Source organism: Narcine bancroftii, chromosome 2, assembly GCF_036971445.1.
Source record: "Narcine bancroftii isolate sNarBan1 chromosome 2, sNarBan1.hap1, whole genome shotgun sequence".
NCBI classification, from domain to species: Eukaryota; Metazoa; Chordata; class Chondrichthyes; order Torpediniformes; family Narcinidae; genus Narcine; species Narcine bancroftii.
Genome location: NC_091470.1, coordinates 185,202,712 through 185,229,091, shown reverse-complemented (window position 1 = coordinate 185,229,091; position 26,380 = coordinate 185,202,712). Strand labels below are relative to the sequence as shown.

General features: G+C 44.1%; 2 protein-coding genes across 5 annotated transcripts in view; one reads left to right on the top strand and one right to left on the bottom strand.

Moving 5' to 3' along the window:
- Window positions 1-12,876, top strand: part of LOC138754768 (butyrophilin subfamily 1 member A1-like) — a 30,780-nt gene extending 17,904 nt beyond the window's left edge. For all 4 annotated transcript variants that reach the window (XM_069919563.1, XM_069919562.1, XM_069919561.1 and 1 more), the window contains 4 exons: window positions 5,466-5,585; window positions 6,900-6,926; window positions 9,058-9,084; window positions 11,492-12,876. In XM_069919563.1, the coding sequence (XP_069775664.1) occupies window positions 5,466-5,585; window positions 6,900-6,926; window positions 9,058-9,084; window positions 11,492-12,120 (803 nt within the window). In that variant the 3' untranslated portion in view covers window positions 12,121-12,876. The remainder of the gene's footprint in view (window positions 1-5,465; window positions 5,586-6,899; window positions 6,927-9,057; window positions 9,085-11,491) is intronic.
- A 6,488-nt stretch (window positions 12,877-19,364) lies between these two features.
- LOC138754767 (zinc-binding protein A33-like) lies at window positions 19,365-26,006 on the bottom strand. The gene is given in 7 exon segments (XM_069919560.1): window positions 19,365-21,006; window positions 21,009-21,532; window positions 22,992-23,107; window positions 23,191-23,213; window positions 24,570-24,803; window positions 24,889-24,984; window positions 25,533-26,006. Coding segments are annotated over 7 exon segments (1,548 nt in total). The 5' UTR covers window positions 25,992-26,006; the 3' UTR covers window positions 19,365-20,910.
- Window positions 26,007-26,380: the final 374 nt, after the last annotated feature.

Below are 26,380 nucleotides of genomic sequence, written 5' to 3'. Positions count from 1 at the left end.
TACTGTTGGGTCCCATTTATTTAACTTTTGAGGTGTAATGTAAAGCCTGTGTATCCAGTTATATTGTATCATACGTAACCTCGTATTTATTGTATTTCTCATCGTTCCAGAACATAACTTCTCCCATGTTTCCTTTTTTATCTTTATATTTAAATCTTGTTCCCATTTTTGTTTAGTTTTACCATTTGTTTCCTCATTCTCCTTTTCCTGCAGTTTAATATACATATTTGTTATAAATCTTTTGATTATCATTGTATCTGTAATCACATATTCAAAATTACTTCCCTCTGGTAACCTCAGACTGCTTCCTAATTTGTCCTTCAAGTAGGATCACAATTGGTAATATGCCAACACTGTATCTTGAGTTATATTGTATTTATCTTTCATTTGTTCAAAGGATAATAATCTATTTCCTGAAAAACAATTTTCTATTCTTTTGATCCCTTTTTTCTCCCATTCTCTAAAGGAAAGGTTATCTATTGTAAAAGGGAGTAACTTATTTTGCATCAATATTAGTTTTGGTAATTGATAATTTGTTTTATTCCTTTCTACATGAATCTTTTTCCAAATATTGAGGAGATGATGTAATACTGGAGAACTTCTATGTTGTACCAATTTTTCATCCCATTTATATAATATGTGTTCAGGTATCTTTTCCCCTATTTTATCTAATTCTAATCTCGTCCAGTCTGGTTTTTCCCTTGTTTGATAAAAATCTGATAGGTATCTTAATTATGCGGCTCTATAATAATTTTTAAAGTTTGGCAGTTGTAAGCCTCCTTGTTTATACCATTCTGTTAATTTATCTAGTGCTATCCTCGGTTTCCCCCCCTTTCCATAAAAATTTCCTTATTATTTTCTTTAACTCCTTGAAGAATTTCTCTGTCAAGTGTATTGGCAATGCCTGAAATAGGTATAATATCCTTGGGAAAATGTTCATTTTAATACAGTTTATCCTTCCTATTAGTGTTAGTGGTAAATCTTTCCAATGCTCTAAATCGTCCTGTAATTTTTTCATTAGTGGATAATAATTGAGTTTATATAGTTGGCTGAGATTTTTATTTATTTGTATACCTAGGTATCTTATTGCTTGCATTTGCCATCTAAATGGTGATTCCTTCTTAAATTTTGAGAAATCCGCATTATTCATTGGCATTGCTTCACTTTTATTTACGTTGATCTTGTAACCCAACACTTCTCCATATTCCTTCAATTTCTTATATAATTCTTTTATTGATAGTTCTGGTTCTGTTAAGTATACTATAACATCATCCGCAAATAAACTGATTTTATATTCCTTGTCTTTTATTTTTATCCCTTTTATATTATTTTCTGTTCTTATCAATTCTGCTAGTGGTTCTATAGCTAACGTGAACAATAAGGGTGATAGTGGGCATCCCTGCCGTGTTGACCTGCTTACGTTAAATTGCTTTGATATATATCCATTTACTGTCACTTTCGCCAATGGCCCCTTATATAATGCTTTAATCCAATTAATATATTTCTCTGGTAAGCTGAATTTTTGTAGTACTTTGAATAAATAATTCCATTCTACTCTGTCAAAGGCCTTCTCTGCGTCTAAAGCAACTGCTACTGTTGGCGCTTTACTCCCTTCTACTGCATGAATTAAGTTAATAAATTTACAAATATTGTCTGTTGTGCGTCTTTTTTTAATAAATCCAGTTTGGTCTCGATTTACCATTTTTGGTACATACTCTGCTAATCTGTTTGCTAATAGTTTAGCTATTATCTTATAATCTGTGTTAAGTAATGATATTGGTCTATATGACGCTGGTGCAAGTGGATCTTTCCCTTCCTTTAGTATTACTGTAATTATTGCTGTTTTACATGAATCTGGTAAGCTTTGTGTTTTATCAATCTGGTTGATTACTTCCAGGAGGGGAGGAATTAATAAATCTTTAAATGTTTTATAGAATTCTATTGGGAATCCATCCTCTCCTGGTGTTTTATTATTTGGTAATTTTTTTATTATCTCTTGTATTTCTACTATTTCAAATGGTTCTGTTAATTTATTTTGTTCCTCTATTTGTAATTTTGGTAGTTCAATTTTAGTTAGAAATTCATCTATTTTCCCTTCTTTCCCTTCGTTTTCAGTTTGGTATAATTGTTCATAGAATTCTCTAAAGTTTTCCTTGATCTCCTTTGGATTATATGTGATTTGTTTGTCTTTTTTCCTTGATGCCAATACCATTTTCTTAGCTTGTTCTGTCTTAAGCTGCCATGCTAGACTTTTGTGCGTTTTTTCCCCTAGTTCATAATATTTCTGTTTTGTCTTCATTATATTCTTCTCCACCTTATATGTTTGTAGTGTTTCATATTTTATTTTTTTATCTGCCAATTCTCTTCTTTTAGTTGTATCTTCCTTCATTGCTAATTATTTTTCTATATTTACTATTTCCCTTTCCAACTGCTCTGTTTCCTGATTATAGTCCTTCTTCATCTTGGTTACATAACTTATTATTTGCCCTCTAATGAACGCTTTCATTGCATCCCATAGTATAAACTTATCTTTCACTGATTCCGTATTTATTTCAAAATACATTTTAATTTGTCTTTCAATGAATTCTCTAAAATCCTGTCTTTTGAGTAGCATGGAGTTTAATCTCCATCTATACATTCTTGGAGGGATGTCCTCTAACTTTATTGTCAATATTAAGGGTGAATGGTCCAATAGTATTCTAGCTTTATATTCTGTTTTTCTTACTCTATCTTGCATACGAGCTGATAACAAAAATAGGTCTATTCTTGAGTATGTTTTATGTCTAGCCGAGTAATATGAATATTCCTTTTCATTTGGGTGTTGTTTCCTCCATATATCCAAAAGTTGCATTTCTTCCATCGATTTAATTATAAATTTGGTTACTTTGTTCTTTCTGTTAATTTTTTTCCCAGTTTTGTCCATATTTGAATCCAAATTCAGGTTGAAATCCCCTCCTATTAATATGTTCCCTTGCGTATCTGCTATCTTCAAAAAAATATCTTGCATAAACTTTTGATCTTCTTCGTTAGGTGAATATACATTGAGTAGATTCCAAAACTCCGAATATATCTGACATTTTATCATTACATATCTCCCTGCTGGATCTATTATTTCCTCTTCTATTTTAATTGGCACATTTTTTACTAATTAATATAGCTACTCCTCTTGCTTTTGAATTATACGATGCTGCTGTTACGTGTCCTACCCAATCTCTCTTTAATTTCTTGTGCTCCAATTCAGTTAAATGTGTTTCTTGCACAAATGCTATATCAATTTTTTCTTTTTTCAGTAAATTTAGCAGTTTCTTCCTTTTAATTTGGTTATGTATTCCGTTAATATTTAAAGTCATATAGTTCAGAGTAGCCATTTTATACTTTGTTTATCTTCCCTTTCTGTTTCTCCATCATCACCTTTCCTTCTTATCCATTTCTGCTTTCTTGTTTTGAACACTTTATAAGACAACATTTCTAAAACATCAAACATTTTCCTTATTCTCCTATTTAAAACTTCTTTAACCCCATTCTCCCCTCCCCCTCCTGAGTTGTCCTTTATCCCTTGTCGGACAACCACATCTCCCCTCTCCATTTGGATTTGCGAATTCACTCGCAAGCGTCAGCTGATTTTGCAGTGTCCGTAACTCCTCCCCACCCAGCCCCCCCCAGAAAAGATTTCAATTTTCTTATGTAACAAAGGTCACTCTTTTAATTCCCTCCTTATTCCCTCTATTCCATTTCCCTCCCTTATTAATTCTTGTCTATACTCTATATATTTTCCTCTAAATATGGATACATTCATGTATGCACACTAAATATATACACACATGTACCCCTTTACACACATACATATAGATCGTGGTCATTTTTACTCTTCTTACATGTCTTCATCTCTCTGCTTGTTTTGTAGTTGTTCTGCAAATTTCCTTGCTTCCTCTGGATCCGAGAATAGTCTGTTTTGTTGCCCTGGAATAACTATTTTAAGTACCGCTGGGTACCTTAACATAAACTTATATCCTTTTTTCCATAGGATCGTTTTCGCTGTATTGAACTCCTTCCTCTTCTTCAGGAGTTCAAAACTTATGTCTGGATAGAAAAACATTTTTTGACCTTTATATTCCAGTGGCTTTTTGTCCTCTCTTACTTTCTTCATTGCTTTCTCCAATATATTTTTTCTTGTTGTATATCTTAAGAATTTTACTAAAATGGATCTTGGTTTTTGCTGCGGTTGTGGTTTCGGGACTAAAGTTCTATGTGCCCTCTCTATTTCCATTTCTTCCTGTAATTCTGGTCTTCCCAGGACCGTGGGGATCCAATCTTTTATAAATTCTCTCATATTCTTGCCTTCTTCATCTTCCTTAAGGTCCACTATCTTTATATTATTTCTTCTATTATAGATTTCTATTATATCTATCTTCTGAGCTAACAGCTCCTGTGTCTCTTTAACTTTTTTATTAGATTCTTCTAATTTCTCTATTAAGTCTTCTACTTCCATATCTACAAATGTTTCTCGTTTTTCCATATTTTCCACTCTTTTTGCCAATTCTGATATGGCCACTTCCATTTTATTCATTCTTTCTTATGCATTCTTAATTCTTCTTTTTATCTCATTAAATTCTTGTAATTGCCATTCTTTCACTGATTCCATATATTCTTTAAAAAAAGATACATCCATTGTCTTGCCTTTCTCTTCTTCATCCACTTCTTTCTGTTCTTCTTCTTCTTCTTCCTCTGGATTGACCATCTGTTGTTTCCTTGTTTTCTTTTTACCCTCTTCTTTCTTGTTGTCGTTATTGTCTGTGTTCTGCACCTGCTGCTGTGCTGCAGGTGTCTCTCTCAGCTGTGGAGATCGACTCCGCAGCTGGTCCCCCCTCCCGTCAGTGTGTTTTTTTTCATGCGCATCCTCGCGCATGCGCAGTTGCGCACTTTTACTCGGCTCTGCGAGCCATTTTTGTAGTCCCGAGCCCGGGACTTCCACTGACCTGTGGGAGCGGGCCTCTCTCTCCGCGGCGGGCCTCTTCGGACAGGTAAGGCCTTCACCTTCTTCTTCCGACGTCTTTCCTTCTTCTTTTCTTCCTGTTGTTTTTGGTTTTTCTTTCTTTGCTGCCATTTTCTCCACACTCTTACTTTCACTTTGTTTTGGTTTTTAAGTTTGTGCCTTTGCTTTTTCTCTATCTTTTTTTAACTTTTCTGGAGAGGGCTGGAGTTCCCCGACCGGCCACTACTCCATCATGTGACTCCCCCGCCATTTAAGCAGGCTGATTAGAGCGGGGATGGAGGACTGGGCGGTAGGACCCTGCGGGAGAGCGCCGAGTCTCGATTTCCCCACTCTCCCTGGGCCCACGTGAGCGGCAGTGCTGCTGTTACAGCACCTTCACCATTTTTTTCAAGTCAAGTCAATTTGGGATGCAAGTTGCATTGCGATGGTGGGCAACAGACGTCAAACACTGACTTCTTACTTTCCTTTACAGCTCTGTTCTTTCCCAAGACCAACATATGGATGGTACTCTTCTTGTGTATGCTCATTTCCCTGATTATTGCTAGTGTTGTTGAAGTCCTGCACCACTGGAGGAAACGTGAAAAAACTAAAGGTAGGTGCAAGTAATAGTCTGGCGCATTCCTCTAAAATGGGCTGTAAAATATTATATCAGCAAAAACGGTGGGTTGGAATTTGATGTCAGTTGGGGCACTCTCCCCTGAAACCACTTGTCTGGCAAACATTTCTGATTGAGTTTTCTGTTCACCACGTCTCATGTTAACAGATGTGTTAACAAAGGTGGTTCTGAGACCCGGTCCATTTTCAGAACTCACCAGTAACTGAGGCAGCTACTTGTGGTCGAGGATCAGTTGCTTCATCCGTGAAGAGTGGAGGTGTACACGTGGGCCACTGCTGCACCTGTGTCCCCACAGGGTCTGACCGATCAAGGCCTGGGCGAGATGGCGATGAGATCCAGGACACTGTGACCAGGTGGTGCTTAGTGGCCAGTTATATGTGTGGACGCAGGCACATGCACACACATGCGCGCACAAATACATACTTTTGCACACACATACACATGTGTGCACACACAAATGCACATGTACACACAGGCACACAAACACAGATTCCCTCACCCATGCATGTGCACACACGCACTCACACACACATATGCAGGCACGTACACCCACACTCACTCTCACACATGTGCATATAGGCACACACACCTGCTCGTCCACATAGGCATGTGCACACATACATGCTCTCGCACTCACACACGGCCTCACACAGGAATGCCACCATGGTCACTTTCCCTGTAGGATCGTCTGCCGTGCTTCTCCCCGCTACTGGTGCCCGGTGCTGGTCTGCTGCGCCCCGGAGTCTGCAACTCCTAGTGTCCCCCGCCCAGCACAGTTGCCGCCATCTTGGGCACAGACCCTGCGGCTGAAGGATTTTATTTATAAACATCGCTGGCTCCTTTAACAGGCTGTTTAAACCTGTATGGAGCCATTGGCATTAGGACCGGGCAGTTGAACCTCTCGGAGTTGTTCAGTCTAAAACAACTGATTAAAAATCCACCGTGCAAAACAATACGGGAGAATTAGTTGATCTATATGTTCCACGTAAATGTTCTGTGAGCAACAGAATTATTGGTGGCAAGGATCTTGCTTCTGCTCAAACCATTCTTGCAGTAGTTGATAAAGTATCTGGGAGATGCTGTCTGAGCACAAAGCCGAGACCATCTAGGGAACTAGTCACAGGATTGGTGTATCCAATGATTTTATCCTGAGCCCGGCAAAGAACAGTGTGGCCAAGGCTGTCTGTGTTTTGGGGAGCTTGATGTTTGTATAGAAAGAAAATAAATATATATTTTTCTGTGTGTCGGGGCACATGGAATCTCTCCTAACGAATCTCTTTGCTCTTTCAGAACTGAAGCTGTTTTGTACTTTGGAAGGTAGGTTGTCCCTGAATTGATTCCATTGCTATATTTTAATTTTGTTAAATCTGGGGACTTAATGAACAAGTTTATTGTCAGTGAGAGTCCTCGAGCACACAGCAGACCCTTCAGCCCAACGAACTCATTCTGACTAACTTGGTGTACTGAGCCTGTACCTGCTCTGTACCCCCCCCAGACCACTCTCATCCATCAACCTGTCCAGATGCCCCTTGGATGTTGTTGTCGTGCCCACCGAGATTCCTCTGGCAGCTCCTTCCATCTATGGACCACCGTCTCTCAATTCACTCCTCACTTTTGTATGTACACACACAACAATGAATTCTTCATCATACAAAACGCCACCCACCCCTACCCCCCCGACCTTCTCATTGGCTGTCCCCCACACAGGTGATCTCGATGCACTTAATCTCCTCCTCCTGCAAACGAGATCCATCACAGTGTACATACCCTGTGTTCTGACCCGTGCATGAGCACAGCTACTCCCTCTTGTTGCCCCAACTCCCCAGATACGTTACCAGCGGTGACCAGCACCACTCCTGACACAGGTAAATACTTGACCATGACAATCTTTTCCCTCTCACCCTTCAGTTCTGGAACTATTTCCTCAAGCTCCAGATTCATTTACCTCTAATTCCGGAACAGCGCATCCATGTTCCGGAACTGTGCACCCTCGTGTTGTAGAACAATTTACCAAACCCCCCCCCCCCCCATGTTCTAAAACAGCTCTCCTCTGATTCTAGACCAGCCGCTCTTGGTCCCAGAACAGTTACCCCTGGGTCAGACACAATTTACCTCTAGTTCTGGAACCATTTATGTCTAATGTTAGAATTATTTACCTCTACTCCTACAATCATTTACCTCTAGTTCTAGATTTGTTTACCTCAAGGACAAGAGTGGTTTGCCTGTAGTTCTAGAATCACGGACCCCTCATTCTAGAACTTCCTGCCTTTGGTTCTAGAATAGTTTCCATCTAGTTCTAGAATCATTTACTTTAGAGCTCATAATTTCACCTCTAATTCTGGAACAATCCTCCTCTCTTTCTAGAATTGTTTGCATATAGTTCTAGAGTAATTTACCTCTAGTACTAGAATTATTTACCCTGGGGAAAGCACTTGTGTGTAGACTCCAACAGCAGGCAGTGTAGTAGTAACAGCGTGGAGTGAATGTACAGCCCGCAGTGACCTTGGATGCGGGGGTAGATCTGACTACCACCCATCAGACCTGGCAGAGGCTCCATGGCCGGCACACGTGGAGGGGCAGGTGGCGGGGGTTCAGAGTGCGTGGAACCCAGCCTCCCTGATTCCATCGGTGACACAACCCCATAGAGCGGTCCTGTGCAAGTCAGCTCGCACTGTAATAAAACACACAATGTACAACAGTTTCCTTTATTTAGCCTTGATAATGCTAGCAGGAGTGAGGGGTACAAAGAAAGAGTTCAGTAGCTTGTTCTCTGCACTGAGCCCCACTCAAAGCATACAGTGTGTTCATCCCACTTTTATACATCTTTGGGCAGGGGTCTGCGTGAGACCCTGCAGGCATTTCTTGTTTTTGCACAACATTGCAGTGTCTGCAGATGGCTGGGAAATGTCAGGGTGTCCTTATTCTTGGTTTATTTACTTTTACTGCATTCTTTATGGTATTAGTTACTATCTCACTACTGCACAGGGAAGGTCATGTTAGCAAACAATTACATTCCCACCATCTTACAAGGCATTTTCTCACCTCATTCATTAACCCTTTGATAAGCATAAATGTGAAAATTATTCTTTCACAGTCCTTCGCCTTAAAACTGGCTAGAATTTGTTTTATGTGTCAGGTCAATGAGCTATCTGAGAAGATGATCGGGATGTAAAGCTGTGTGACTCAGTCCTTGCCAGTGATGTAAACGGAGTGAGTGGCAATGTGGGAAGAAAGTTGTCGAATAGACCACATATTTTTGGGGCTAGAGAGATGAGAGCCTTAAGCTGGTCCCAGGGTTGATGTCGGAGGCATCCGAGACAGGACATGATGACTTTGTTACAGATCACCCAATTCCCATTGTAGAACGGTGAAGAAAAACCCACTTGGTTCAAAATTTAAAAATAAAACAACTGAAAACTTTTAAAATAATATTATCTTTTCTTTACAGGTTATGATGACACGAAAATAAATGACGGTAGGTTGACAGATGAAATCCCAAACAACTAATGTATTTATTGAGGTGTTTAAATGTGATGAGTATCTGATTATTTAGAGGTAAACTTACAAAGCTTTGTCAGGAATTATCGAGTACCAAATCCTGAAGAAAATATTCAATCATTCAAGCTCCCTGTGTGGAGGGATGAGCAGCGATGAGATTTGTTGATTGCTCTGATAGGTTGTCAAAAGCTTCACCAAACAGTTTGAATATGTAGGAGGATAGTGAAAGAAAGATGGGATGGTTGGGGGAGGGGAGGTGGATTTTGGACCTTGGGATTCAGGGGAAAGGTTTAGGGAAGGGACTCTGGATCTGGGGCTCCGGGCGAAGGTTTGGTGGGGGGGGTTCTAGACCTGGGGCTTTGGGGGAAGTCTTAGGGAGGGGACTCTGGACCTGAGGGCCAAGGGGAAGACAGGGAGGAGACTCAAGCTAAGGCTCCGGGGGAAGGCTTAGTGAGGGGACTCTGGACCTGAGGCCCTGGGTAAAGGCTTAGGGAGGGGACTCTGGACCTGGGGCTCCGGGGGAAGGCCTAGGGAGGCGACCTGAGCTGAGGCTCTGTCCTACACAATGATGCAGCCAGACAGGACAGTTGTGCTCCAGTTAAAGCTTGTCAGAGTTATTGTCGGAGTACATACATGACATCACATAGAACACTACAAATCTCTGGTGAATATTGTGTTTGTTTCTGGTCACCTTGTTATAGGAAGGATGTGGAAGCTATGGAGAAGGGGCAGAGGAGATTCACCAGGATGTTGCCTGGATTGGGAAACAAGTCTTGTGAGGCAAGGTTAGCAGAGCTGGGGCTTTTCTCTTTGGAGCATAGAAGGATGATGGGAGACTTGATAGAGGTCGATAAGATTCTGATAGGCATAGATTGGGTGGACGGCCAGCGCCTGTTTCCCAGGACATCAAAGGTAGGGGAGGGAGGTTTAGGGGAGTCATCAGGGGTAATTTTTATACAGAGAATTGTGGGGGCCTGGAATGCCTTGACGGGGATGATGGTGGAGGCTGGAACATTAGGGGCATATGAATGAAAGAAAAATAGAGGGTTACGGGGTAGAGTGCTTTTTTAAAGAGATATATAGGTCAGCACAATGTCAAGGGCCAAAGAGCCTGTACTGTGCTGTAGTGTTCTATATTCTAACCTTAGATTCTTTTTTCTGCGGGCAAGGCAGAATCACCACGTACTGTAAAAACTGTACACACGTAAACAAATAGAGGTGAAGGTGGGGGCTGGTAGCTTTGGCCTCCTTTAATGTAAGGAGAGGTTTATTGGGACTGAGTCTAGGCACAGTTCGAATGTGATAACAGACTTTATTTGCCCGTGAGAGAAATTGACCACAATTATACACACACTCGTACAAAGTACTGAAAGTAATCGCATTGGACGCAACAAAGGAAGCTCTTACTATAAACCACACTAGATCGGGATTAAACACTAGAGGAAAATGCAATAGCAGTACCCACCACCCCTCAACCAACGTTAATTAAGAAAGAGAAGCCTGGTATGATGATGATTAATCAGTGGGCACCTCAAAGCTCCGCACCCTTTGCTGGCACACACCTTGGTATCGATTCTCCAGCGTTGGCTCCGGCTCGTGACCTGGAGTGGAGCTCGGGTTTGTCCCTTGGGGAAAATAGACCCACCAACTGAGTGGGTCGGGCGTTATACCCCCTGCTGTCCAGTGGGCTGGCCCAGCTGATTAATGGAGCCAGTGGAGACCTATGAGATCTTTTGAAAAGGCCATTTGCAAGGTGAGGGCTCATCCTGGGTGGTCTTGGCCTTGATTGACAGATGTGGTGGCTTCCCGCCAGGTTCCTACCAGAGAGGACACATGGCCCTCCCCAATCCACATTCCAATCAGGTTCCAGCTGGGGAGGTCATATGACCCTTCCCAATCCACATCCTCTGACCAAGTTATCACCAGAAAGGTCAGGTGATCTTCCTAATCCACATTCCCACCAGGTTCCAACTGGAGAGGTGCATGGCCCTCCACAATCCCACCAGATTCCCACTGGAGAGGTCATGTGACCCTCCAGGTTCCCACGAGAGAGGTCATGTGACCCTCCATGTTCCCGCCGGAGAGGTCACATGATGCTCCACATTCTCACCAGGCTCCTGCCAGAGAAGTCACATGATGCTCCACATTCCCACCAGAGAGGTCATTGACCCTCCCCAATCCACACAACCTCTTTGGGATAACGCAAGGTTTACGGGGCTGTGGTAGTGCACTCTTTCACTGAACCAGTAGGGGAGAGTTCAGAAGTAGAGGATGTGCCTGACCTGCCCTGGTAAATCATCAGGAGCACTTGGATTCTACCCATTTCTTGCCTGTGGGGTTCTCCTTGCTCAGCCGGGCCTCTAAAAACTCATTTTCTCCCCTAGCTTCTGTGACCCTGGACAAAGAAACAGCGAACCCTAAACTCGAGCTTAAAGATGAAAACTCCATGAGGCTGACTGATGATCACCATCAACGCTCTGACCCCATGAAGTATTTCACAGACATGGAATGCGTGCTGGGGTCAAATAAATTCACATCAGGACAGCATTACTGGGCAGTGGATGTGGGGATGAATCAGAAGTGGAGTCTGGGAGCCGCCTTGAAGTCCGTGGAAAAGAGAGGAAAGATTGAAATCGTGCCACAGCACGGATTCTGGTCCATCAGCTGTGCTGAAGGCCAGCTTTATGCGAATGACAATCAACCCACCCAAATCTCAGTCCAGGCCATCCCGAAGAAGTTGGGAGTTTATCTCAGCTACAAGTCTGGGAGAATTGCTTTCTACGATGTGGCTTCCAAGTCCCTTCTCTATGCTTTCACTGGAAATAATTTCCAGGAGGAACTTTATCCATTCTTCGGGACCGAGGAGGTGAACCAGTGGATGAATGTTTTCCACGGCCAGTCTCTCAAATTGCATCGGAACTTAGCCACTCAACGGTGCTGGTTTTATAACATGTTTGTCAAAAAACACAAAGACCACACAGAAGAACAAGAACTTAGGTTGCTGAATCATTGAGGTAACAGAAATTGCCAGTGGGAATTCTGCTGGTTCAGGTAGTATCAATGAATGAGGGACATGTATTATCAAATCCACCATTGCAGATTCTAAATAAGTGTGTGTGTGTGTGTGTGTGTGCATGAGGGAATGCAGCTGATGGGCACATCCCAGGATGCAGGAGCTCATGCTGAGGGATGCACTGAGGCTTAGTGCAGCCAGGGCCAGTTTTAAGCCTATTTGATCAAATTGGGCCCCGCGCCTCAAAGGTGCCCCGTGCACGTGTTTGAGCCCAGGCTTTGAGCAGAGAACACTGTGACAGACTTCGTTTAAACTGGTAAGAAAATAATAATACTATAGGCCTTATAAACTGAGGGATTTGTCAGTGAACTCGTGTAGTTATTGCCCTTAAATGATCATATTATCTCAGTGAAATAATTTTAGACTGCACACCTGATATAAGTCACCAAGAGCAAATTTCTCTTAACGATCAGGTATGTGTCTGATGGTAACTTGGGTCCTTCAGGTGTTTATGAACATTTCATAAAGTTTATGCAGGTTGAAAGGAGCACAGGAGAAGATTTATATAAAACATTATTAAACACACTGAAGAAATTAAATTTAGAGGTGAGAGACATTTGAGGCCAAGGCTATGATAACGGTAGCAACATGGAAGGTCACACATCTGGAGTACAAGCACGACTGTTGAAGGATAATTCAAGAGTTTTCTTTGTACCATGTGGATGTCACAATTATAACCTTTTACTCGGAGATGTAGCCAAGTGTCCAGATGCTATAACAGTTTTTGGGATTTTGCAAAGGATCTACATAGTGTTCTCAGCATCAACTAAGAGGTGGGCAGTTTTTAACAAACATGTACCCGGGTTATCAGTGAAACCCTTGAGCAACACAAGGTGGGAGTGTCGGATTGATAGTGTTAAAGGTATTTGTTATCAGGTTGGGGAAGTATATGATGCACTTCTGGAAATATCAGAGATAACAGATGAGCCCAAGATAAAAGCAGAAGCTGAATCTTTAGCAAGCCAGCAAAACGACTACAAATTTTTAGTTTCTTTGATATTTTGGCATGAAGTACTTTTTCAAGTTAACTATGTAAGGAAGGAACTACAAGGTGAAACAAAGGACATTAATGAAGGCATGAAGTCATTTGAAAAACTATTATCATGGCTAAGAATTTATAGAGAGGGCGGTTTTAATTATGTCCTAATAGGTGCAAATGAATTGGCTGAAGCTGTTGAATTACCATTGATGTTTAGACAATTTCAAGAAAAAAAACTACATAGAAGAAAGAGAATGTTTTCATGTGAGGCAAAAGATCAAGCTTTAGATGATCCAAAAGAAGTTCAGTGCTTCAGCTTAGTGCTAGACAAAGCTATTCAATCTTTAGAGTCTAGATTTAAGCAGCTTAAAAGCCATGTAAAATTATTTGAATTTTTAAATAACTTTGAGAGCTTACAAAAGCAGACCTTGAAGCAGATTTAACTGACACCATACTAAAACAGAGCACTGATGGAGGGGTAGTTACTGAAACACACTAAAGACGTGGATGGTTATCTGTTGGCCGAAGAACTTGAAGGTCTGAAAACTTTTATTCCCTTCAGTGTCGTTAAGCCTCAAGCCCTGTTTGAATACCTGGTCGAAAACAATCGATTCACAGCATTTCCTCATGTTTTTATTGCTTTGAGGATTTACTTAACGATGCCCGTAACAGTCGCATTGGGTGAAAGAAGTTTTTCAAAACTAAAACTGATTAAAACATACTTACGGTCAACCACTTCACGAGAGAGACTAAACAATTTGGCAATGCTATCTTTAGAAAATGACATTACTAAAAGCATTGACTTTGAAATTATTTTGAAAGATTTTGCAAATAAAAAAGCCAGAAAACTCTGTTTCTAAAAGACCTGCGCATAAACATTATGTCTGTAATTGGCTTAACTTGTATTAAAAAATTAAAACTTTCATATTGTCTTTCAATATTTAGTATACCAAGCATTTAATGCTTTTTGGCTAAGACTAGCATACTACATGAAATATAAAACATTAATTTCGACTTTTGTAGAGTAGAGGCCCTGCTATCAATTTTCTAATTGCGCCCCACAATTCCTAGCACTGACCGGCCCTGGGTGCAGCCAATGTGAAAGCGCTGTGCGGAAGGAACACATTCTAGAATCCTCCCATCACTATGCACTGGGGTTGAGACCATGGTGGGGGGGGTGGGGGGGGGGAGTAGTGACAAGGTGCCACAGTGGTGAGAAAGGCGTAAATCAGTGGTTTTCAAACGTTTTCTTTGCACTCACATACCACCATAAGTAATCCCTTTAATCACAGAAGCACCTATGGCATACCTTTTCATCAAGGTATGAGCTGCGATTTCCAGCACTCTTGAGTATTACACAAATTTTATGTTATCCTGCATTGCTATATTTAAAAAGGTCAAGGTAGATAAATCTCCAGGTCCTGACAAAATAATCCTTAGGACCCTGAAGGAAGTTAGCGAACAAATAGTGGGGGCATTGACAGAAATATTTAAAATATCACTGGCCATGGGGGAATTGCTGGAGGGTGGCTCGTGTTGTTCCGCTGTTCAAAAAAGGATCCAAAAGTAGACATGGTAATTATAGGCCTGTAAGTCTGACAGCAGTGGTGGGTAAGTTAATGGAAGATGTTCTTAGGGATGGTATATACAACTATTTGGAAAGACAGGGATTCATTCAGAGTAGCCAGCATGGTTTTGTACGTGGTAGATCAGGTCTAACACATCTTGTAGAATTTTTCGAGGAGGTTACTAAAAAGGTTGATGAGGGGAAGGCAGTGGATGTTGTCTATTTGGACTTTAGTAAGGCTTTTGGTAAGGTTCTCCATAAGAGTTTAGTAAGGAAAGTGGAAGCATTATGTATTAATGATGAAGTGTTAGAACTATTATTGGGGAATGAGATAGGGCAGGTGACGGAGGTGTGTGTTGGGGAGCACTTTGGATCCAGTTTCAGCTTAATTATGGAAAGAGTTAGGTCTGGTCCAAAGATGAAGGTCTTTGAGTTGGAGAAAGCCAGATTTGAAGAGATGAGAATGGATTTACGGGGAGTAGTTTGGGATGATCTTTTTTTCTGGAAAGGATGTTGCGGAGAATTGGGCAGCATGTAAAAGTGAGATTTTGAGAGTGCAGAATCTTTACATTTCTGTCAGGAGAAAGGCAAGGCCAAATGGTCGAGGGAACCATGGTTTTCTAGAGAGATTAGGAAGTTGGTTCGGGATAAAAGGGAGGCCTACATTAAAAACAAGAAGTAAAGGATTGATGAGATGTATGGACAATACATAGATTGTAGAAAGAACCTTAAGAGGGAAATTAGAAAGGCAAAAAGAAAGTACGAGGTGGCTATAGCAAATAGGGTGAAAGCAAATCCGAAGGGTTTTTACAAATATGTGAATAGTGAAAGGAAAGTTAAGGATAGAATAGGTCCACTGGAAAATCAGAGCAGAGGAATGTGTGAGGAACCATATGAGATGGGGGAGATAGTGAATACATTCTTCTCGTCGATGTTCACGAAGGAAAGAGATATTGAATTGTGTAAGATAAGTTAGACAAAAGGGTTAGTTATGGAAAAGATAGGGATTAGGAAAGACGGCATTTTAGAACTTCTGGGGTGTATAAAGGTAGATAAGTCTCCTGATCCTGATGGGATTTTTCCAGGACCTTAAGGGAGGTGAGGGAGGAAATAACGGAGGCTCTGACAGTGATTCTTCAATGGTGCTGAGGGATTGGCAGGTTGTAAACGTGGTTCCGCTGTTTATAAACGGTGTAAGGTGTTGGCCAAGCAACTATAGGGCCAGGAAGTTTGACATCGGTGGTGAGGAAACGAATCGAAGGAATTCTTAGGGATAATATGTATAAATATTTGGATAGCCAGGGATTGATCAGGGATGCCCAACATGGGTTTGTGAGGGGAGAGTCATATTTGACGAATTTTGTTGAATTTTTGGAAGAGGTGACCTGAAAGGTTGATGAAGGTAGAGCAGTTGATGTGGTCTATTTGGATTTTAGTAAGGCTTTTGATAAGGTTCCGCATGGAAGGTTAGTGAAGAAGGTTCAATCTCTAGGGATTAATATAGAGACGGTCAGATGGGTTCAGCGGTGGCTGGAAGATAGGCACCAGAGAGTCATGTCAGGATGGAGGCCAGTGACGAACGATGTGCCTCAGGGATCATTTATATTAATGATTTGGATGATAGGGTGGTAAATTGGGTGAGTAAATATGTGGCTGATACAAAAATAAGGGGAGTTGTGGATAGTGAGGAGGGACTACAGAAGGATTTGGACTGTTTGGAAAGATGGGCTGAAAGGTGGCAGATGGAGTTTAATGTAGATAAGTGTGAGGTGTTTCATTTTGGGAAGATTAACCAAAATAGGACATATGCAGTGAAGGGGAAGGCATTAAGGAATGCTGAGGAATAGAGGGATCTTGGAATAACGGTTCAGTGTTCCTTGATGGTAGATTCCCATGTAGATAGGGTGATGAAGAAGGCTTTTGGTATGCTGGCCTTTATAAATCATAGCATAGAATATAGGAGCTGGGAGGTGATGTTGAGACTGTTTAAGGCATTGGTGAGGCCAAGTTTGGAGTATTGTGTGCAGTTCTGGTCCCCAAATTATAGGAAGGATATCAATAAGGTAGAGGGGTGCAGAGAAGGTTTACAAAAATGATGCCTGGATTGCAGTATCTTGAATACGGAGAAAGATTGAGTAGACTGGGTCTTTATTCATTGGAGTGTAGAAGGTTGAGGGAGGATTTAATAGAGGTATTTAAAATTATGAAGGGCATAGATAGAGTAGATATGAATAGACTCTTTCCCCTGAGGGTAGGGGAGATTGGAACGAGAGGTCATAAGTTAAGGGTTAGGGGGCAAAACTTTAGGAGCAATATAAGAGGAAGCTTCTTCACTCAGAGACTGGTGGCTGAGTGGAATGACCTCCCAGAAGTGGTTGCAGCAGGGTCAATTCTGTCATTTAAGAGAAGGTTGGATGAGTGCATGGATGTGAGGGGTTCTGGATAGGGAGCAGGTAGGTGGGACTAGTGGAGTTTCACATAAATCGGTGTGGACTAGAGGGGCCGAGATGGCCTGTTTCCCTACCGTAATTATTATATGGTTATATGCACCTTTGTTCTGCCTTTTTTGGACTCCACGTGGCACCTCTCTCTCCAGGTTGGGGTGAGTCATGAGGTCAGGTAGCAAGAGCCGTGTCCGTACCGGTCAAGGGGTGGGGGCGTGTAGTATCACCTTGACCCTGACTGTTGAATGTGCTTGTGTAATTGCCCCCAGTCTCTGTCGGTTCCTCCCTCATTATCCAAAGTGTACATTTACCCCTTGTGTATTGTATGTGTGCAGAGGTTTGCTGAGAATATTGACCCTGTTGTCCTGTTTACATTCCCAAAATAAACGTGTGCTTTGTACCTCACCTTTGGACTGGTTCTTAACCTGTGGGACCCACATGAACCCAAATAACAAATGGGTCACTTGTTAAATGGATTCCAAGGAACATGGTGCTCACTACTGTCTCCACTACTGAGGTATTGGTGGGTAGTGGAGGGTGGTCATCCCTGGACTCTGGAAGTCCACGATCATCTCCTTCGTCTTCTCCAAGTTGAAACACACCATATCACAAGATTTTCCACCTCTTCTCTGTGGAGCGACTCATCGTTGCCAACGACTGTTGCGTCTTCTGCAAACCTGATGACTCTGTTGGAGCTGAATCTGGCGATGCAGTCGTGGGTCAGTATCATGAACAGGAGGGAGTGAGCTGAGGTGCAGCAGTGCTCAGCATGAAGGTGCTGACGTTCTCCTGCCAACCCAGACAGATCTTTCCATTAGCAAGTCCAGAATTCTGGTTAATACAGAGAGGGGTGTGGAGTCCCAATGAGGACAGCTTCTCCACCAGCCTCTGGGAATGATCGTATGAAATGCAAGAGCTGAAGTCGATGATCAATGGCCTGCCATATGAGCTGTCGTTCTCCAGGTGAGCCAGGATGGAGTGAAGGGACAGGACTATAGTATTCATCAGTGGAAAGGTTTCATCTGTAATAGGTCCAGCGACTCTGGGAGGAGCTCTTTGAAGCGTTCTATCACCAGACAAAAGCATTTCAGAATGATAGCGGTTTAGTGCCAGGAGGCAGTAGGCACTGTTAATGTCACCCTCTTTGGTGCTGGAATGAAGATGGCTGTCTTGAAACCTGTGGGGACAATGGACTGCTGCAGGTGAAGATGTTGTAAGGACCTCTGTCAGTTCTTCTGCACAATCCTTCAGTACCCAGCCAGGCACTGGTCCTGCCTCCTTGTGTGGGTTCAATTTGGAGAGGGATCTCACCTCAGCTGCAGTCATGCAGGGGGCCCGTTCATCAGAGACCATAGAACTATACAAAATTACAGCATGGAAAACAGGCCCTTTGGCCCTTCTAGCCTGGATGCCAAATTATTATTCTCCCCAGTCCATAGCCCTCCACACCCCTCCCATCTATGTACCTGTCCACATTCTGCTTAATGTGAAAATCGATCTTGCATTTACCACTTCAGCTGGCAGCTCGTTCCACACCCCCACCACTTCGTGTGAAGAAATCCCCTCTAATGGAGGATCAGAGGGGTCTGGGGGTTCAGGATGGTCAAAGCAGCTGTGCAGGTTGATCCTGTGGTTACGATAGTGTATTGGCCTTCATTAATTGAGGAATTAAATTTAGGAGCTGAGAAGCAATGTTGCAGCTATATAGGACCTTGGACAGATCCTACTTGGTACTGTGCTCAGTTCTGGTCACCTCACTCCTGGAAGAATGTGTAAGCCATAGAAAGGGTGCAGAGGAGATTTAAAAGGACACTGCCTGATTTAAGTAAGCCTTATGAAAAGAGGTTGAGTGGTTTCAGCCTTTTCTCCTTGGAGTGACAGAGGATGAGAAGTTACCTGATAGAGGTGTATTAGGTGAGGAGAGGCATTGATCGCATGGATAGTCAGAGGCTTTATTCTGGGGCTGAAATGGTCACAACAAAAGGCCATTGGTTTAAGGTGCTGGGGAGTAGGTATAGAGGAGATATCGGGTACTTTTAAAAAATATATATACGTAGGAAGTGATGAGTGTGTGGAATGGCCTAGTAATTTCTAGGGTAGGGACATGTTCGGCACAACTTTGTGGGCCGGAGGGCCTGTACTGTTGTGACAGGCTCAGAGAACCCCAAAACCCAGCATTCAACAAGACAAATGGTTACTTAAACAAGTTACTTTTAATCATATTTCAACATGAAAACAAGATCACACTTTATATTACTATTAACTTAACCCCCTTTTAATCCTAACTGCACATGTGTACAAGTTCAGAAAAGTTCTTTGATTCACAGTCCAATCTCACTCCCCAAAGTTCATTGGTATCAGGCAATTCTTATACTGTGCACAGAATTTAACCTTTATGAACCTTGTTCACTGGTATCAGGCGATTCTTATACTGTGCACAGAATTTAACATTTATGAACCTTGTTCACTGATATCAGGCAATTCTTATACTGTGCACAGAATTTAACATTTGTGAATTTCACCAGGCTTTGGTGCTTGAAAGGTAGTTACCGCTCAGGAAGGTTCCTGTTGTTTTTCAGAGAGAGATTTGTTGCTTGTTGGACACAAACTGATTCCTTCCAATCAGCCACTTCCGTGTCTTGCCAAAGAAACTTGCCCCATCAGGGTTTTCCAAATGATGACCATTCTCTTTCAGGACACCACAGAGTCCCTTATCTCAGGTGAAATATTATACACCCAGCCCTCTCCTCTTGTATGGACCATAAGGGCTTTGACCAGGCTGAACTAAGAACTTACAACTCGTCTTTCAAACGGGATTTTTCCACGAACTTGCCAGCTTGTCCTGTTCCAGTCCCAGCTGCTGCTGCTGAACTGTATTATCTCTCTCTCTCTCAGAAAACCACATGACCCTCTTAGAAAGACTGCGGCTCCAGACCCAATCTTCCAAATCCATTCAACTGCTGCTTTCTAAATCAATGATCCAATACTCCACAGCAGGTCCAATTAACACCTACTTGTGAAATATTTAAAGGCATTTTTCAAAGTTTTTCAAAGGCACCTGGACCATCTGGCTTGAGCAGAGCTCTGGCATTTTAAATGAAATTTGCGTTGTGAAGTGTTTGTGTCTGTGTGTGACCTACATTAAACCATCCCCCCCCCCCACCACAATTTATCGCATTTAAAACATATCTACATACAATATAAAATATAACAATCTGTCACACGGTACTGCAAGTTTCGTATATTTCTACGTTCTCCCTGTGTCTGTGTGCACTTCCACCAGATCTCCAATTTCCTCCCACTCTTCAGAAACGTACAGGGGGATTGTAGGTTAATTTGGGTGTAAATGGGTTGTAATGGTTGAAATGGCCGGAATTGGTTTCTACCATGCTTTAAATTAAATTTTTTAAAAATTGTATTTCGGGCCCGAGTCCTTTATCAAGGTGTGGTGCAAGTCATTACTTTCATCTCCTTCTCGATCTACACCAAATGCCATCTTGTCTCCCATCCTCACACTCTTCGTTCAACAAGCAAGGAAGGGCAGTTTTACTCTTCCCATGCATATTTTATTTCCACTCATATCATTTCCAGGCCCAGTTCAGGGTTTGTAATGCATTATTTGGGGATTAAAGATTATCAAAGGTTTTGGGGAGATGGCCGGGCAGTGGGGCTGAGTGGGAGAATGATGGAATGGCAGGGCAGACTCGATGGGCTGAACGGCCTATTTCTACTCCTTTATTTCATGGTCTAAACACCCATTCAGTGCTGGACCTGTTGCCAATGGGGTTCCTGTCCCACAACCCCACTCCAGATGCCAGTCCTGGGACCCGACCCCTTTTTTTTTTACAGAACCGGAGCAGATTCTCAGCCAGTTTCCATCCCCAGTGTGGAAGAAAGGATAAACTTTCCCTGTGAATTTATTCCCAGTGAAGGTGTGGAGATGGGACTTGGTGTCAGCGCAGTAAAATGAAACGGTCCCGGACTCGTAACTGAGATAAACTCCCACCGTCCCGGGGATGGGACCGGAAGTGAGAGGGGATTGAGAAGAGCTGCTGGTGTAAACTGCCTGACGGTATCGCTCGATGCTCCAGAATCCATTCTCTGGGGTCAGCTCGGCTCGTCCTTTCCTCTCCACAGACTCTGCAGCAACTCCCAGACTCCAGCCCCGATTCCCTGCCACCTCCACCTCCCAGTAGTGTCTTCCTGAGGTGAATCCCTTCACACCCAGTGCATTAAACTGCTCAATAAACCTCTTCCTGCTGTTGTGGAGATTCCTCCTGACTCCAGTCCATCTCACACTCCTCAGATCCATGGATATCTCGAGTTCTGGATGGGCCGTGTCGGTGTCCAAGGTCACAGAGGCTGGGGAAGAAACACAGGATTAGTGAGTCCGTTTGAATGCGGAAGGTGAGAAGTCTCCCGACACTGTGATTGTAGTCCCATAGATACTGTGTGACCTGCTTTCTCCAGCATGTTTGTGTATTGCACAGATTATTATGTTATTCAGGGAAGTCTACGGATACTGGAACACACAAACATGCTGGAGATGAGGAAGGGGTTGCTCTCTGAATGGGAAGGGAAAGGATTGGGGAACTGGAGGAAAGGAACAGAGGGATAGGGAGAGAGAGAGAGAGAGACTCAGGAAGGGGGTTAATGGAAACTGCAGAACTTGATGTTAATATCATCAGGTTAGGGAATACAAGATGTTGGTCCTCCAGTTTTCAGGTGGCCTCAATTTAGCAGTGTATGGGGCCATGGACAGATATCGGTGTGGGAATAAGATCACGGGTTTAGACAAATTGTGAATCTTCCAGGGGTTTCCTATAGCACAGCTCAGGCAGCTGACTGGAGAGGGGTTCTGTGAGGTAGGCAGAAGTTTAAGATGCAGGACCTCAAGAGCTTAGTTCACTTCAGCCAATTTAAATTCCCGGGAGTCACTATCCCAGAGAACCTTTCCAGCACACAAATGGCATCATGAAGAAAGCACATCAGCACCTCTACTTCCTCGGAAGCTTGTGGAGGTTTGGAATGACTCTGGGAAATTTCTACTGATGTGTGGCAGAAAATGGGCTGACCGGCTGTATCACAGTCTGGTCCAGGGACACCTATATCCCTGCGCAGAAAGCCCTGCAATAGGTAGCGGACACAGCCCAGGATATCACAGGCAAAATCTTCCCCACCATCGAGAATATCTACAGTGAATGCTGCCATCGGAGAGCAGCAGGAAACATCAAGGATCCACATCACACTGTTCTTGCTGCTGCCAGCAGGAAAGAGGTGTCGGTGCCACAAGACTCACAGCATCAGGTTCAGGAACAGTGGACACCCCTCCACCATCTGACTCAATCAGAGATTAATTTAAGGACTCTCCAAAGGCAACATTCTACAAAGATGATCTTGATGGTGGGAAAGTTTTGCCTGCAGATGCTGTGATTGTAGCAAACACACCGAAATGCTGAAGGAACTCAGCTGGTCTTTTCAGCATCTAAAGGAGACAGTAGCCCCCTTTCAAACTGCAGCTCCTGGGTCCCAAGTGCGATTTACTGGGGCAAAGCTGCTGGAAGCACCCTTCAAATCGCAGGGGGATTGACCCATTAAATCGCCAACCCTGCAATTTGGGGGGGGGGGTGGTTCTCGCCTCTGCAATGAAGCATCACGCATTCACTGGTGGTACTGCCAGATGTTCGGATGTTGGCTGCCCGGTGACACGTGCACAAGCGCTGACGTCACCAGAATAAGCAGGTCAGCGTTTTCTTTTTCAAATCAGCTGCCAGTCTCACATTTGAAAAATCACCTTCAGCGAAGTATGCCAAATCTTTACCTGATTTAATATCTCCCAACAGTTCTCTCCACACTGCAAATGGTAACGTGCACTTGACATTTTCCAGTGACAGGTTGCCTCCTACCACCGACACTCCCTGCCCTATTTCAGAAAAGCTATAACATTTCATCAGCTGGTTACCATTTCATCGTAAATAGTCATCCAAATTGTATAAAGTATCACAATGAACTTGTCCTACCTTCGTTTCTGAGAAATTCCTTCCTGAAATAATCAAAGATAGAAACCAGAATTAACTGAGAGGCATGAAAATGTGAAATAGCCGGCCTTGGAGCAGGGCTCAGGCCTGGAACGTAGGTTGTACAATCTTTGCCTTCTATGGACGCTGCAAGATTTGCTGAGTTTGTCCAACGGCAAGGTGTGCACTAAGTGGGTGGGCCGGGCTAAACCTTGATTGGCAGGTGGTCCGTCTTCCGACCAGGTAGTGGAACGTGACAGCCATGATCCTTCACAATCCAATTTTAACTAATTCATGATGAATTTATCATGAATAAAGTATTTTTTGGAAAAAAATTAGCTCAGGCCTCGAACTTGATCCCATGGTTCATGAAAGATAAAATGCAGGGAATATTCAGCAGGGCATGCCACATCTGTGCAAGTTGGGGAACCGTATTTGTGCGAGTAAGGGGGTGGAGATGCAGCGGTCCCGCGGGGTCCAGACGACCAGTTGACTGCCATAGTTTCCACACGGGCTTTGAATGGGGGGGTTTTATTTAAAATCTCACCTCTGAGGGTCTGCGCCCAAGATGGCAGCACCTATTAATGGGTACAGACTCCGGGGAAGACGAGGACTGGAACAGGGCAGCAGAGGTCGGAAAGAACACCACCCCTCCCCCCCACCCCAGTCTGAGAAGGAAAAGCAAAGGAGGTGACCTGCAGAGACAGTGAGGGAGCTCTGTGGCTGAGGGACCAGTGCATGCGGTGGGGCCGCTGGTGACTCGAGGTGAGGAACCCCCAGAAGCTGCAGGCTCCTGGAGACTGCTGTTGGGAGGCTCGTGCCGGGCTGCAGACTGCGAGAGACCAGTTCGAACTGGCTGGAGGAGTACCAGGACGCGAGAAGGTGTTGAAGGGTCCCTGTGTCGGGGAGGGGTTTTTGGATCTAGAGCTCGGGGGGGGGGGGGGTGGGGGGGAAAGAACTGAACTCTGTGGGGCTGCAGAAGCACTGGAGGCGAATCTACGGACACTCGGTGACTCTGGGGGGGACTCTCTTTTGCTACTTCCTCCGACTGTAAGTGGTACTTAAGCAGTTCCTGCTGGTGGCAAATCCGTCTGCCTTGCAGCAGCAAAAATAAATTTTGTTTGATATAATTGTTTTATTATTATGATAATAAATTAAATCTTGATCTTGACAGTCAGTGTTCTGAGACTCTGATTTACTTGGGAATGTTTCAGTGGGTCGGAAACACACTCACCAGTTCTACAGCCCTCATCTCTCACTCTGATAACAAATTAACATGGTCCTCTTTGGACCATCCATCACTGCCTCCCAAACATCCACACTCCTTACAAACAGCTCCTTTACAGGGTGAGTTGCATTCACACACAAACTCACTTCCTCACCTTCAGGAAGGTCACCCCGTTCTTCTGGTCCATCTGCTTCTGCAGGTGAGAGAGCTTCTTCTGAATGAAGACCAAATGCTCTTGAATTTCTTTCAGATTGCCCTCGACAATGCTGACAATCCTCTTCTCCTCCTGTTGCAGGCCTTTGATCAAGCACTGCTCTTTCTTCTTGAGAATCTGGTGCACTTCAGCGAATTCAGACGCGAGGCGAGACTCCAGGTTGCGAGCGTCTCCCTTTTTGTTTTTGAAAATTGAACCCAAACATCGTTACGTTAGTGTCGAAAAACCACGGCCCCAAGACAGTGGAGCTTTTCCTTACCTTAATAGTTGCAATCTTGTGTATCTGCTTCCGTTCCATTTCCTGAAATTCTGCTTTCTTCCTTGTCAGCGAGTCAATGCCAGATTTCAACTGCTCCTGGGTTGGGTAATGAATGAAGAGGACATTCAGCACAGAGACAGGACCCTTCTCGTCGGTGCTCAACCATTCTATTTCCCCTTTGTCCCACTGATCCACCCCCTCCCATCGTCGATGCCTGATTTCAACTACTCCTGGGGTGGGGAATGAATCAAGAGGACATTCAGCACAGAGACAGGAGCCTTCTCGTCAGTGCCCAACCATTCTATTTCCCCTTAGTCCCACTGACCTCCACCCCCCCCCCCCCCCCCTCCCATCGTCAATGCCAGATTTCAACTGCTCCTGGGGTGGGGAATGAATCAAGAGGACATTCAGCACAGAGACAGGACCCTTCAATTTCTGCTTAGTCCCACTGACCTGCCCCCTCCCATCCATGGGCCTATCCAGATTCTTTTGCAATGTGAGAATTGAGCCTGTCTTCAGCATATTCCACGCTGTCTGTGTGTGGTTCCCCCTTCACTCTGGTCTGTATTTACAAGAGTCAGCTTGCATCTACTCTGCCTGCACCCCTCAGACTGCTGGCCCAAGAGCATGCAACCATTCCCAACCTTGTAGACGCCCACCGCTTCTTTAATGGGCATGAAGTTGTGAGTCTTGTGCTCCAGCGCATCTCTGCAGACCAGGCAAATCAGCGCCTTGTCCGTGTCGCAGAACAGTTTCACCTTCTCGCCATGCTCCCCGCACAGAAGCGGCCGCCCCTTCGCGGTCCGACTCGTGGCCGCAGCCTGGGCTTTCTCCGCCAGACTCGCCAGTGCCCAGTTCACGGCCGTGGGCACGTCAGCCAACTCCCGCCGGCACTCGGGGCAGCAGCGCGGCCGCTGCGTGTCGGCGCACCGACTGATGCAGCCGCGGCAGAAGTTGTGGCCGCACGCCAGCGACACCGGGCTGCTGAAGAAATCCAGGCAGATGGGGCACGTCGCCTCCTCCGCCCAGCTCTCATCCAGCTCTCTGCAAGCAGCCATGGCCCGAGCACTTCCTGGTTCTGGTCCACGCCCTGGCCCGCCCATCTCTGGCGGTCCCGCCCTGGGAGGGTGAGGAAGGCGACTCTCGTCCCTTGATCAGTTTCAACCTTGTTGGGCAAAACGGTCGTGTGCAGCTAGGTGCATGGGCTGGCCCACCCCCCTGAACCTGTGACAGCACCTCCCTCCTAGATACCAGCAACATGCTGGCACTTTTAGTTTAAATGTTTTATTTTTCATTCTATGAATCATATTGACCAAAATACACACAAACATTTCCCTCTTGAATATACAGTGTCATTTTCTCCCCCCTCCCTCCCCCTTCCCATCCCCCTCCCTCCCCCTTCCCATCCCCCTCCCTCCCCCTTCCCATCCCCCTCCCTCCCCCTTCCCATCCCCCTCCCTCCCCCTTCCCATCCCCCTCCCTCCCCCTTCCC